The following is a 15,686-nucleotide window of genomic DNA, read 5'->3' as shown; positions in this document are numbered from 1 at the left end:
ATTGGATATGTTGCAGAACTGTCTTTTCAATGGTAGAGGGTAAAATAGATGAGGATTTAAAAATGCTCACATGAGCTTTTTTTTTTTTTTTTTTTTTTAGAAAAAAGGGTTTTTTTGGCTACATTTACTAACAAATTGTACAAGACTGTCTGCTGAATTATAAAAAAAACAACAGTACAACATCAGAAGCATGGGTAGGACTATTGCCTTCTTTAGACTTGAAGACCATTTTATAATAAGGAGGATGAAGATGCCTAACACAATCCTTGTCTCCTAATAGTACTTGTAGTACCTATAAGGTTAAACTGATTTTATATGATTTTCTTCATTATTTCTTTTGAATATAGGGCTTATTGTCGGTGTTTTGTTGATCATTCGCTCTCACTGAAAATGAAAGCATTGTTTTTGTTATATTTTTGCTGGTATAAGACAATGTAATATACTTCGTCACTACATTTTGTTTGTGCAATGTTTGAACCTATTTTTTTTATTCATTTAAAATGTAATTTTATGTAATGTTTCCAAAAAAAATTAAAAAATTCATAGACCTATTCACAACAGAGGAATCAGTCAATGACGTACCTAGTACAACAGCTCAATTTTGTTATAGATTCGTGTTAAATGAACAGTGCATAGAAAAAATATAACAAACCCAACTCCCACGGAACAACAGCATGCTGTAGATGCACAGTTGGCCCTAAGGAGGGCTACAGGCTACTAAGTTAGCCACCTCTTGTAGAAAATGTTCAGACTGGTAAATGTGAATCAGTGTGTGTGATGAGCCAGGACCACGAGCTACTAAAGGCAAGGAATTGTTTACTCAGCAGTCCATCGAGTCATGTGTCCCAGACAATAATGAAAAAATAAAGTGATACCCTGGAATTATAATCTGCCTGTCTGAGGCACTCGAGATTATGATTTGGCTGCCTGAGCACCACATGCAAACAACCTAGTCTCAGCCTCAGAATCTGTGCCAATGAGCTGTGGAGTGTCTAAAGAGTTATGAAACTCTTTTTCAGGCCATAGGATTTAAAATCTTAAAGGTTTAAGTCTGATTCCTTTGTGCTGTCAATAGAAAAACAGCTTTTGAATCCTTGAGCACAATTTGCTTTTTCAGGACACCTACACTGGACTGATGGAGTTCTATTTTGAAAAGTTATTAAAGCATTATGAGCTAAACTGCCAGTGAACTACTCTGCTAGTCAGTCACATGAGCTCCTTTTTTTTTTTTTTTTTGTTAGAAAAGTAGGTTGGTTTTGGCTACATTTACTAACAAATTGTACAAGACTGTCTGCTGAATTATAAAAAAAAATGATGTGCAAGACTACTCTCAGTTATTACAGCAAGTAACTTGCCAGTATAAATTTTTCATACTCTAGTCGGATTAATGCTATACCCTTAAACTATGTCCTAAAGTCCTCTCTGCACCAAAGTGAAAGAGAATGGAATAGGCTTTCTGGTCTTTCATGAGACTGACATTCCCTTACCACTCCCTCCAGCAAGTCTTACAGTGACTCCCTAAGAATGGGAGAGGAGTGCTGTGTCCTGTTATTTCTGGATTCATGGCTGGAACAAAGGGAATTTTAGGTCGATCTAGCCATTCCTGGACACCTCGGTGGAATTGTTGGATTATTGTTTCTCTCTTTTGCTCATGAAGGCAGTTGGAATTGCACGAGGGGATGAAAGCATCCTGTTCTAACTAGAGCTGTGTCATGTGTCATTGTTTGGCATTATGAGGTGTGTGCATATGTGTATGAGGAAGAAGAAAAGGCTCAGCTCATGTGATCGTCTGAATGGGCTTTTAGGGTAGTCAGAGGAGGATGGTGAAAAGTGTCTTCTGACAGTTCCCTTAAAACACTTCTATTCTGGCTCTTCTTGTCACTCATCTGTTTCTTGTTCAACGAAGTTTGTCGTTGTTGTTTAGCACACACTACATGCTTTCTTCATAGGAATTTGTTAATAGTAAAGGTGTGTAATAGGAATGGTTCTAGAGAGGTCAAAAGGGCCCATACAAGCATTCACCTTGTGGAAACTCTTTCACATTTGGTGGTATTGGCCCTGAGGCTGCAGCTACAGTATGCTATCAGAAGAATGCAAACATCAAAAAGTTGTGACCATCTCAGGCATCTAGTATAGGATCTACTACTGATGCTCTGACTTTCTTCAGATGTTCATATTATTGAATTACATAAATAGCCTATCTAAAATCTTTTGCCAGGATATCTTCACTTCCCAGAATGACTCCACCAGCTTTGGGTTAAACATTAAACTTGAACCACATGCAGTATTTTTTCATGCTCTTGCCATAGCCAGCTGCTACTAAACTGCACACTGACATCAGAGAAGACCTACCACGTTTTACAAGAGCCCAGTTGCCTGACCGAGTGGTCTTCGATTGATGTCAGTAACTTGTAATTTGAATCAATAGGAATTAACCCTTAAACAGTAAGAGCTCTCTGTGCTGAGTTGTGGTGATGGGTGGCTCATCAAAGTGAGTACTGAGTACTACTCACACTCTGCATGTGTGTGTTTTACAGGGCAGATGTGTAACCTAAATAAGATGGTAGTTTATTACTTACAGTGCTAGCACTGAGTTAAATTCTGAAAATAATGTAATGCCTTCCCAAGAAGGATACTATCTCTTTAATAGAGATCACTTCTTTTTTGTGTGTTTTAGAACATAATTAAGATCTAGCAGTTATGGAGTCGTAAGGTCTGCATTAGATAGATTAAATAGTGCTCTGTACAAACAGCAGTCAAATTTAGGATTAAATTTAGTGTTGCCCGTTTATTTTCCTTTGTTGGGATTTTTGGCTGGAAGCTTTAATAAAGCATCTACCACTGCCAGAAGCGGGTTATCTAAAACTGCATGAAAGGACATCATCTGATTAAATATTTAAAAGTACTCAATTATTTGGTTGGAGATCCATGATACTAAGTACTGAGTCAATGACTCTACGCTAACACAACAGCTCATTTATGGTTTGGGTCCTGCACCTTGAAGCAATTAACACACAATGGTGTTTTCAAAAATCACAAGCTTCTCTGTGAGCAGTCTTCAATGTTTTTAGTTGTTGATGATCCTTGACTTTAATTCTAAGTGTGATTAAGATCATGGTTTTGTATATATTTTTTTTAATGTGTATGTGTTCTCCTTTCTTCCTCCATATTTTGTTTTAAATTTGTAGATTGTATTGATTACAAGATTGGCATATTTAGTAATTAAAGATTGGAAGCTTTTAACATTATAATTAAAACAAAAGGTGTGCATCAGGATTGCCAAAAAGTCATGCCAGACCGGGGGTTTACTTTCATAGAAAATATATAATATTTCTTCATATTTTTATTTTTTATTTTTGTGGTTAATCTGTTGGAAAATATTAAATGCAGGTGCAAATAGAAATATTAATAGCACACGTGTCAGATTTAAAAACAGTCCTACATCTCCAAGCCACAGCCATCTTAAGGCCCTCTCCGCTTCAGTGGTACTGTGAATAGCTCTCCTCTGATGCCTAAACTGCTTAGGGCTCGGGCTAAGGAACGGGCCGCAAAACCTCTGCATCCAAACTCCACTGAAAGCACCTCGCTCTCCACCCAGCCTGCTGACAGTCACTGACCACTACTGCGTACTTGGAGAGCTTACTCTCAAAGGCTTTATCCAAGCTGCCTTTCCATGGGACTGTAAGCTCCAATAGCACAACTTGCTTTGTACCATGTCTGGTTAAAGGGTGGTTACAGCAGTGTGGCTGGGGAACTTTAGCTGTTGTTTAAGGTCCACCAAAAGCTGGCAATCTCTAGCTGAGGTCAGGATCCCTGCCGGAGTTCTTTTGTCTGAGGGTACCTACTCCTCGGCTCTAACAATGGCGATTGTTTTCTTGGAGGGATAAAACTGCTTTGCCCACACCAGTCCCATGCTGATAACTTTAGCGATCTTCTTAAGAACTTGGTCATATCTTCACCATTATCCTTCAAGGGCCGTACTGCAGCAGCTGAGGATGTGCTCTAGGGTGCCTCTCTTGGAACACAATAGGCATGCTGGTGTTTCTGCTATGCCCCATGTGTGTAGGTTAGATGGGCTTGGAAGCACATCATACACTGCCTAAATAAGGAATTTCATGCGGTGAGGCTCTCTGTTAATCCAAGCCATCTCCGGAGGTGGTTGCTGACTTTCCTCTCTAAGATCTTAACAATAGAGATTGGGACAGCATAGATAAGGGGCCACAGGGTTCTGGGAAGGATGCCATGCTGGTAGACCAGACTTATCCACAGATTTCAGCCAGCGATCTAACTCAGCACAAGTTAACTGGATAGATAATGAATCTCTTAAAGAGCTGTCAGAAACCTTGCCCAAGCTCTTGACTGGCTTCTCTGAGATGGTATGGCTTTACCTGTGATGTAAAACCGGAACATGTTATCGACCTTGCCTTTCTTTAGCACCATAGATCTTGATTTGGAAGGTTTAAAATACATCCGGGCCCATCCCATTAGCTTATGGAGTCCCTTCAGAATCCATCGGCAGCCTGGCGCTGATTCTGTCATGACTGCTAAGTCATCCATGAACGCCCGGATGGATGGCTGCCATTGTCCAGAATTCATTCGGTGTCCTCTGCACTCTGGTTCAGCAGACTTGGTCAGCATATTCATGGCCAGGGAGAACAGTGTCACAGAGATGGGTATCATCACAGGTTGCACTATCTCCACCTTATGCCAAGCTGATGTACCTGTTCCAGCAGAGACACTCATCCTGAGTGTTATAGTAGTCAGCTATGAGGTCTCTGCACCTGTTTGGAACATGATGCTTTATCAGAGTGAGCGGACTAACTTATGTGGTATGGAGCCGAATGCATTTTTTTAGACCAAGCCATAACACTGAAAGGTTGCCTTTGTTCTCTCTGGCCTCCTGAATTAACTGTGTCACCACACCGGTATGCTCCACACAGCCAGGCATACCTGAAATGCCGCCGTTCTGCACTAATGTGTCAATGTAATTGTTCTTTGTAAGGTAGGTGCACAGCCTTTTGGAAATGGTACTAAAGAAGATCTTTGCCTCCACACACAGCTAGGAGATGATGTGGAACTGGTCTAAGTGGGTGGAGTTCTTTGGAATCCACACCCCTTCTGCCACTCGGCATTGAACTGGGATCTTCCCCTTCCTCTGGAAGACCCGCAGAATTTTGATGTGTCAAACTGCACCTCAAGTTCTGGTGGATCTGTGAGAGTGTTGCACCCTCCCAACTGATGCTCTCTACAGGAGTCACTGTACATCTGTGTGAGGTGATGGTTAATTTCTTGAGAGGAGGCAAGTTTCTCGCTGCACTTCTGCCCCAGCAGCTCTTTAGTGAACTTGAAAGGGTTAGCAATAAAACTTGCTTGTTTTCATAACCTCTTGCGCCGGCGCCTTCTGTGCCACTCTGCCCAGTTAAGAACCCTAATCTTCTTCCGGAGGACGCACATCAACTGGGCAAGGCCACTGCGTTCCTCCTCTCCTGCCCCCTTATACTGGGACTTTAGAGCTTTCTTTTCCTTCCTGATATCGTGTATCTTCTCTGCTGATTTTTCGTATAAGAAGTCCCAGAGCTTTGCTTCTCCTCCTCACCAAACCATTCATCTGCAATGCTGACAATGACTGTAGTCATAACTTGAAGTTTCCGGTCAGCCTCTTGGTTGTTGCCTCCAGCATTCGGTCAACATCATTAAACTGCTTCCACAGTGCCGTCATTGTGGCTGCAGGCCATTTAATTTGCCTCCGGTTTGACTTGATGTTTAAGGGATTAGTCGACAGCACTTGAAGGTTACGGGGACTCCGGGCCAGGCTCCTTCTACGTCTCACCAGAATAAACACCTTTGCGTTGTGTTGCTCCTGCTCCCAACAAACTTGGTGCTTGGTGGATTTTTAAGCCATGGATGTTCTTGCAGACTTTACCACATGTACACTGCTTTCTCATTGTTATTTGCCCGCTGCCTGTCTCTGTTACCATTGTGACCATCAAACTGGGGTGCTTATCATCCCCACTTTCGGGCACCCCTGCGGGTATCTTTCTAAGGAATTCGTAGTAGCTTGGTTGGGTGTCTTCCTTTTGGGGGACACAGAACGGGTTGCCAGCCCACTCTGCTCCGGTTGCTGTCTCTCCAGTAGTCACCACGCTATTCATGGTTGTCATCCAGTCTTTCCTGGCTGTCACTGAATTTGGTATGATCAAATGCATGCACATCTGAGATGAGTTATGATTATAGGTTTTATGATATGTGCATGCGTTTCTCACCACTAGTCGTCTTTGTTTCAAAATTTATTCTGCAGCTCCAAGTCAACTGAAATAGTGCAAACTCTGTCTGATTAAATGTGTTTTGCACTCAACAAGAATGGAGTCACTAAATGCTATATCTAATTCAAGAACGAGAAAATACCAGATGCCAGAATGTGGCTATCCTCATCTGACTTTGGCTTCCACTAGGAGACAGTTTTCAATACTCTTTTCTGGCATGTATGGTTAGGGACACTAGCATTTTCAATCATTCTACACTTTAAATAATCTTTAATCTGTGGCCGTTTGCTGACATAAGGTTTTTAATTTTTTTTTTATTCATTCTTTTTTAGTAGTAGTAGTAGTTTGGTAAAAATGGACCAAATTTATGAGTGCAGTGTTTGAGCAGTAAAATATTTTTTTAAGTAATGTCCCAAAGAAAAACTCTTTCCGGAGTCAGTCTAGGAGCTGTCGTTTTATTTTTACTCTGACATTTAAAGTATATTGCATGTAATCATGCACTTCTCATAAATAAACACTGATTTTAGTAAAACTGCAGCTCTGCTGAAGTTCACTGTCCAGATGCGGTGGCCTGTGACCAGGCTGTACACTTCTTGTGCCTTTCCAGTAAGTGTATTTAAAGATTTTTTTTTTATTATAGAAATAGTGCTCTAGTCATTGAAAGTGGTGACGAGAAGCTGTTCTCCAGACATATACTGGCTTGGCAGGTGGACTCATCTGCTTTGAGGCTAAATGACATAAAATTACATCTGCCTCATACAAGCCCTCTAGCTACTGGCCTGGTATTTTGGAAATGCAGGCCCCCAGGTGAGAGATGGAGAATGGTGATATGAGGTTCCTAGGAAGACATTGAATTGTTTTTTTCAATGCTATTTCAATATTCACTTGACAAATTTAAACAACACTTAGCTTGATTCGTGTACATTTATGTACTTGTGGTCTTTTAAGCCTGTACTTGTTGTGCGAGAGACTGAACAGAATCTCTTTTTCATGTCTATCATACAGTAATACGGTAAGGTAATAGATGAATTGCCTTGTCAAGCACCCCCTGACAAAACAGCACATCACTGATTAAACGCCATACTTTTCAGTTGCATTGGAGGTTTAGTCTGTTGGTGCATGGTCAGAATGATACACCAGCGTTAGGATGGAGATAGGTAAAAAAGGCTAAATATAATTAACAATTATGGTGTTATTAGTAATTCTTTAATGCTAATTATGTCATTCAGGTTATATTGTTATTTTAAATGCTTAAAGGTATTGTGAGAACTTTTATAACAACCTTGATAACAAATACAATGCACTTTGAGGTGACACATGGTGTCCATCATCATCATCATCATTATTATTATTATGGCCCAAGAACTATAGGGTGCACAGGACCCTCCTGTTTTTCCTAAGAATTCCTCCCCCCACCAGTGTGGGCTTTTTGGGGCTCTTAACATGCTCAAAAACGCATGAAAATTGGCAGACAGGTTGGAATCTGCTGCCGTTAGGATGCCTGAGAGTCTGCCATGCCTGGGTCCCCTCAGGGGCCCTCAGACAAGATTTCGCTGCATACACAATTGCACATATACACTTGCACCTATGCATGTGAAACCAGGTACACGGTTAAAGTTCATTGATCTGAACAACTTTCGCACTGCATGCTATGGGCTCAACATGACATGCAGTCAGTTTTGGGTCATTCGCAAAATACATGCGATCGATTTTGTTATACTTCTTCTAGGGGATTTATAAGATCGACACCAAACAAAAATCCCTGATATCGCAAACAGGTGAGCTGTGACGATGCCTTAAACTTATGCCGAAAAGTGGTTAATAACTTTGTGTGAAATTATATTGAGTGACATCACATTAAGTAACATTGTTGTGTGATGGATTTTTCCCCCCAGCATTTGTGGCCTATTCTACACAAGTACACATCATAAATGTTAACATTTACACACACACACACACACACACACACACACACACACACACACACACACACACACCTCTTTCTCACATGCAGATGCAGAAACACACATACATCACACGCATACACACACACACACACACACACACACACACACACACATACACATACACATACACAAAAAAAATATTTAAGGCCCGAACTGACATTAGCCCTATATAGTGTGTAATGTGTGCAAAATGTGCATGGGAGTCAATAGCGCAAGGTGCTAGGCCCCGCCTATTATTATTATTAGTTTATTGTTATGAATAGTAATATTAAATAACTAATAATGCCCAAACTGCAGCCACTGGATGCAGTGCCGGTACCAAGCCTGAATAAAATGGGAGGGTTGCATCAGGAAGGTCATCTGGCGTAAAAACTTTGCCAAGCTTGTATGTGCAGACCAGATGGTCCGCTGGGGCAACCCCTTGCCAGGAGCAGCTGAAAGACCAACAGAAATAAAATAATATTATTGGTTTGTTTATTTATTTATTTATTTATTTATTCTTTTATTTTTGGCCAATGATAGCAGTTTGAGTTCCCAGAATGTTTAAATCTGTGATATGTCCCCTATTTTTACAAAAGGGCCTTTTGGCTGACATTGTTGGGTCTAATAGAAAAAAAAGAAGTCACAAAATGGATAACATAAATCATTAAAAGAAGTACTAAAATGTTAGATAAAATCCCCTGTACTCATCAAACAACTTGCAGTTAGGTACACAATATTGAGCATTGAGTGTACAAGAAGAGAAGAAAACTCATGAAACTAATGACACTACTTCCACACTACATGGCAGTCAATAGCCCCCATCATTGGTAAATAAAAGGAATCTTTCCCAATGGGTGCATAGTTGTGTTCTGCACCTTTTTTCAGAATGTACAGTCGTGGCCAAAAGTTTTGAGAATTACATAAATATTGGAAAAGTTCCTGCTTAAGTTTTTATAATAGCAATTTGCATATACTCCAGAATGTTATGAAGAGTGATCAGATGAATTGCATAGTCCTTCTTTGCCATGAAAATGAACTTAATCCCAAAAAAAACCTTTCCACTGCATTTCATTGCTGTTATTAAAGGACTTGCTGAGATCATTTCAGTAATCGTCTTGTTAACTCAGGTGAGAATGTTGATGAGCACAAGGCTGGAGATCATTATGTCAGGCTGATTGGGTTGGAATGGCAGACATCCATTCAAACCTAAAGACCTGCCCCATGCAGTCCGAGAGACATTCTTTTTTTGTGGTCGTGCAGTGGATATTGTTGCCACCTAATGACTATAGGGTCCTTGGTTGAACCATGAGTCACTGGATGGAATACACATGCTCTCCTTGGATATGAATAAGGGTGTTGATGGTGTCTTGTGATAGACTGGCATCCCATCTAGGTTCTGTTACCAATTCATGCGCAGAATTCCAGGATTGGCTTTGGAGCCATTGCCCAGACCAGGATAAAGCGGGTACTGAATGAATAAATAAATAGATCATGTAAGAATCAATAAATATGATTGAGCAGTGGTCAGCTACAGTGGTTTCAGAAAGTATTCAGGCCCTTCAGTTTTAATGTATTAAACATGTAGTTAAATATCTCATTTAGATGACCCTTGCCTAAAACACTCTGAAATGTACAAGATTTTAATTATTGTCATCTGTGGCAAATTCAGTTGATTTAACATAAATTAAGCACATTTGTAAATGCTAAAACAAAACCTAATCCATGACATCTAAGGAACTGTTCAAATGATCTCAAGACATACATCTAGCAAGGGTATAATACTGTACCTTTTCTGTTACAGTATTATACCCTAATTTTAAGTATTGAGCTAAATTCATTAACTGAGCTGGAAGAGGTTGGTCAGAAACTAATGGTTATGCTAACAAAGCTTCAGAGGTTTTAATAAAAGATGGCAGAACTTGTCTGAACAATAGGCTTTTCAGAATTACTCCATCAATCAGGTCTATATGGTATTGTGGTAAGATGGAAACCACTCCTGAGTTAAAAGCTTATGACGGCCACTTAAAGGACTCTGAGGACAAAGCAAAAGCAATCTACATAGTCATCAGAGTATCAGAGACAGTATTTGCGCTTTTTGGTAAATTTTCCACTTCTGTTAAAGCCAGGTACTGCTTATCACCTGGCTAATACTATCCCTATGGCGGTAGCAGCAGCAGCATGTTATGGAGGCACTTAGCAGCAGCAGGGACATAAGGAGTGGTCACAATGCAATGATGATTAAGCATAGCCAAGTACAAAAATGGGCTTGAAGAGAACCTGCTGAAAACTGGGGTGAAGGGTTACCTTTTGCCAGGGACAATGACCCAAATCACGAGAGGTACAGGTCTAAATGGCCTTTGATTGGCATTAATAAAACCTTAGACTTAAAACCAATAGAATATTTTTGGAGAGACCTGAAGATGGCAGTTTAGACAGTTCACGTCCAAACAGATTGAGCATGAGGGAGGCCAGACTACCCAAATCCAGGGGGCGAAATTTTCACATGAAGACTAGAAAATGTAAATGCTACTTTTACAGTTTCAAATAAAGGAACTGAGCACTTTTTTTTAAAAAAGATTTTATTATAACATTATTAATCAAAAGAGAATATTTCTAAAAATTATTTTTCCCCTCTGTCATTGTTTTTAAAAAAGCACATTTAATTCATTATAATAAGAAGCCATTTAAAAATATTCATTGAATGGCTTCATGAGTATCCAAGGATTAACTTGCGATACCAGTGTGGTAACTCTAATGAAGAGAGTAAATTGGGGAAAAACTATAAGTATTCAAAAAGAATTTGCATTACAGTATGCCATGTTCTGCTCATCTTTCATCTTACCAATTATTTCTGCCTCTGTAAAGGGAAATCAGACACCTAAAGAGAATAAAGACATTATTTTACATGAGCTTTGTGCACTGCATGGGATAGCAGTAGTAAGTGACTTTGATTAAAGGAAGTGTTTAGATTTCTGTTTGACTGACTTCCCCAAAGAGGAGTGCTCACTGAATCCTTCCCCAATGTGAGATGGAATATAAGACAGTGACAGAAGAATGGATGAAGTTTTTAAACTTCCTGCAAGTAAACTGTGAAAAATGGAAAAGGGAAAACATGATAGCATAAAATTATTTTTCTTCATGATATTTCTTTTGCATTAAGAAATTGTGGCATTGTTCTCAACTTGGATTAAAGGTGTGCAGGACATGTAGCATGATTCTTCCCCCAAGCAAATGCATTTTATCTATGTACTTGTAACTTAATTATGTTATGGTTCTACTTGCAGGAGGAATGTTTTCTTAACCTGGAGGCACCTATCGCCAGGGTTTGTGGATATGATACACCTTTTGCTCACATTTTTGAACCCTTCTATATCCCAGACAAATGGAAGTGTTTTGAGGCTGTCAAAAGAATGATCAACTACTAGGTGAGGTATAAATATAAGTAAAGTTGTAAAACTCTTTTTTTTTTATTATAAAAAAAAAAAAATTAGTGTCAGTTATGGGTTTTTTTACATTTGTTTTCAAAAACCTAATGAGTGATGTGGCTTGACCTTAAACAGGAGACATGGGAGACAAAGGTCAGGTGAAGGAATTGCTCTTTTATTAAATAAAAAAAGGTGGTCAAAAGTAGGGAACATGAAAGTTGGCAAAGAAGGTGCAAATGCTTGGCTTTTGGTAATGGCAGTGGTAGGCCAATGAGCACCGCTTTCAGTGGCTAAAGGCAAGGAAGCCAAGAAGTGATCAAGGTTCAGCAGTGGCCCTTTCTAAGTGGTGTGCCCTGTGGAATGGGACAGTCTGACTCTATGGAGAGAGAAAAAAATGGGAGAGAAGACCTTGACCTTCGAGCTTGTTCAGGACAATGAGAGGTGAGGCCATCCAAGTTGCCATGCTGTGCTCTGGCCCTATGCAGGAAAAACGAATAGTCCTGCAGTGAGAGGGACGGGTGATGCAAGGGTTGCCCTTTACTTTAGAGGCTTTTGATGGCAAGGGCATCTCATTTGATGGCACCATACCTTAATTAAGCTGGCATGAACTTTATACTTGTGTACAGGCCTAAGTGCGACATCTGTGTGCACCAGTAAAGGGCGGTTGCAGTTGCGGTTATGGAGGATATGGAGCTGGTAGGGTGGGTTTTCAGCTGTTGGTATGCCATCTTTGTTTCTGCCTGTTTTTTGGTCATGGGTTGTGAGTAGGTGCAGATTCCTATAAACTTTTTCCCCATTAGCTTTATCAGCCGTGTGGCCAACACAGTTCCCCAGGTACTGTACCTCGTCCTGAGTGGCACACTCTTGCATTCGCAATCAGACCTGCATTTTGGAGCTCCTCAAGCATCAAACGAAGTTAATGGAGGTGATCTTGCAAGTCACATTACTGGAAGACCACATCGTCCAAGTAGTCAAAGATCCAGTAACGGCAGAGCATAATTTGCATGAATTGTTTAGATGAGGCAGAGCCTTTTGCAGGCTAAAGGCGTGGATTTTACTGCCAATGGACATGATCAATGCTAAAGGCCTTCTTTTCCTTCACCTCAGTATTGAGATGACGCAGGACTTGCCTAGCCACTCAGTGGCCAGTCATCTATTTATGGTAATGGATTGGCATCAAGCTCCAAGATCTGGCTTAGCCGTCTTAAGTTATTACGGAGCTTTATGGTCCTGCTGGTCTTGGCCAGTACAACGATCGGGCTGAACCAATTGCTAGTGAGCTCTATGATGCCATTGTGGAGCATTTTGGCCACCTCTTTTCGATGGCAGGCCTCTGTGGATCTACAAGGACACTGATGGATGGTCATACCCGGTCGGGTTTTAATGGAGGAGAGATGCAAGAGCTGAAACAAGTAGCAGTGGTTCTGTCCTGCTTTTTTATGAGATTAATATGATACAGCTCAGCACTTTTTCTCTTACCTGACTGTTGGAGTCTGTAGTTAATGGCCAAACTTGTTTGACGACAGTGTAGAGACAATGCCATCAGGCCAGAAACTTATAGTTGGCTCTGGACACTAACAGGAGCACTCTGTCATCTGGCTGGAACTCCCGGGGTTGTGCTGACCGGTCATAGGCTTTGTGCTGCTAGGCTTGGGCTTTCTCCCTGTTTGTGCATTATAGGGAGCATGCGGCTGATTTGGGCTTGCATATCTTACATGTACTACACTACAGAGCGGAACAGGGATGGATTGATGTTCTCCATGTTCTTCCACTGTACTCCAAGATGACTGCTGAGAAGCAGTGAATTAGCCAGGTGCATCACGATGCCCACTTTGCCTTGTGGCACTACTACAAGATCCAATGGTATGCAATAGTAAAAGAGTCATCTGCAGATAAGGAAATATGATGTGGCCCTGGGATGACGGCATTTCCCATGTTGATGAGGGCCAGAAATGTAACTTTTCTGATTCTGTTTCATTCCATGGGCACTGGGTTTGCGTTTTTATCATTGCAATCATTGGCCTAAAGCCCTTGTGTAGGGGTGGACTGTTCTCTGGCTCAGGTTCGGTCCCTCATTGACTCCAGCAAAAGTTGGTGAGGGGCGGTTTCTGGATGCAGCGGAATGAGACAACTGCTCACATCTTCCTTAGACTATTTTAATCCAGTTTAATTGTTATTTTGTAGTTCCATCATAAAAGCGAAGATAGGGGAAGAACTCGTGTAATCCACCCATCTCAGTTGATGAAGACTAAGTAGAAATTAAGTGTGAGAAGGATTTTCATTTCATTGTTTGTATCTCTTACGGGCTGTACTCCCTAGTATATTTTATTGTGTTCACTGCTGGTTCTTGATGTTCTGCTGTCAACTGCTTAAATGTTGATTTCTTTTTTTATATTTTTGCTTGTATCAACACATTTTTCCTTCTTTTCCTCTTTTCTTCTCCCAAATTCAGCAATGTAAATCTTTCTTTTATGCTTTGCCTTTTTTTAGAATCTGGAAACTCATCACAGATGTTGCTACCATTGCCTAGCAGGCAACTAACTCATTGGGATGGATGAACTTTGACTTAAACCCAAGAACTTCAATGTTCAACAGTGTAGAACCATATTCATGAACACTAAAATATAGATAAAATGTGTGCCCTTTGTATTTTATTTGGAAGCTTAATGTTTTCCTTTTTGCTGTTACATTGTGATTACCTCTGTTTAAATTCTTTGTCACATTGGATTTTTGGTTTCTGAACAAATTAAAGACACTAATCATGTTGTATTTTCTTTATTCTATTAATGGGCATATTGATTTATTTTATATCACAGTATTAGTTTCTAGCTCTAGTCCATTTAATTTAATTCTTAAACTAGGTTGCACTCTACCAGAAACTTCCCCACTATATAACACTGGTATTAATTCAAATACATTAGATCTAGGTTAGTATGTACAGGTTTGGATCTGCATGTGGTGGACAGGTGTTGCTTCTGGCCCACCCTCAAAGGGCCATGTCATGTCAGTTATCCAACCAGCATACACTCTAAAAAGAAATGTTTAGACTTAACAAAAAAAATTAACGTAACGTTTTGCATTAGTCTTTTTGAGTTATGACAACTTCATTTGAAATTATTTTGAACCAACAAGCTTCTTTGCGTTGGGGGAATTAGCTTTTCCTCTTCAGTCAAAGATTATTTTAATTACCCCTTACTTATTAACTGTTAGACAAAAGGCAAGTTTTTAAGTTGATAACTCGTATAAATTATGTTGCTCCAAATGGCTTTACCATATTGTTTTAAAGCAATTTTATATGTTGTTTAATTACTATAATAATTTATACAAAATTTTAAATAGCAACCATTTAAAAAATTAAGTGACTTCAAATAATTTTTTTTTTTTCAGATTTCTTTTTATGTAGGGTTTTTTGGTTTTTGTTAATGTAGTAGATTAAAAAAAAAGACATTAGTTTAACCATTATTTTTGTGCAATTAGCTTTTATTTTCAACTGCAGTTGAGTATGTGAACAAATTATATATAAATCTTGCACAAAATGCAAATAAAAAACTCAAAATTCAACTGGTCCTTATTAAGAATAACTAAGCATAATAAATTATGCTATCACAAAAAAGTTAGGCAAATCTCTATAAATATAACAGTCAAAAGCCAAGTAGCATGTCATAGAACATTCCAAGAGACTAAGCTCTGAATGACACCAGTCATTTCCAATGAGAGAGATAAATTTACAGTTTGCACTCACAGACCATTTTTTAAAACAATATTGACAAACTTACAAAACACTCTTCTCATTAGGTTGATAATGTCTATTGAATAACTATTGATGCAAAATATTAATTTCAGGTGGACACAAACACCTCAGTGATACTGTCAGAATCACAATGCCGACATTTTACATACCCTTTAATGTTATGAAAAATACCACAAAACCCAGACAAATATTAACTTTGAATTGTATTACAGAAGTAGCTAAAATACAAGCAAACTAAAATAAAAGAAACACTCTGCTTTTACTTTTTTGCTACCACACAATTTGTGTGGAAGCACAC

At 39.5% G+C, this 15,686-nt stretch overlaps 1 protein-coding gene across 1 annotated transcript in view; it reads left to right on the top strand.

Annotated features, from left to right (window-relative positions):
• The window catches only part of bckdhb (branched chain keto acid dehydrogenase E1 subunit beta), a 64,253-nt gene extending 49,860 nt beyond the window's left edge, over positions 1-14,393 (top strand). The window contains exons 10-11 of the mRNA XM_053495439.1: positions 11,497-11,637; positions 14,128-14,393. Coding sequence (XP_053351414.1) covers positions 11,497-11,637 — 141 coding nt within the window. The 3' untranslated portion in view covers positions 14,128-14,393. The remainder of the gene's footprint in view (positions 1-11,496; positions 11,638-14,127) is intronic.
• Positions 14,394-15,686: the final 1,293 nt, after the last annotated feature.

Source organism: Clarias gariepinus, chromosome 4 (genome assembly GCF_024256425.1).
Source record: "Clarias gariepinus isolate MV-2021 ecotype Netherlands chromosome 4, CGAR_prim_01v2, whole genome shotgun sequence".
Classification (NCBI taxonomy): Eukaryota; Metazoa; Chordata; class Actinopteri; order Siluriformes; family Clariidae; genus Clarias; species Clarias gariepinus.
The sequence above is the reverse complement of the archived record's forward strand: the minus strand, read 5'-3'. Positions and strand labels throughout refer to the sequence as shown.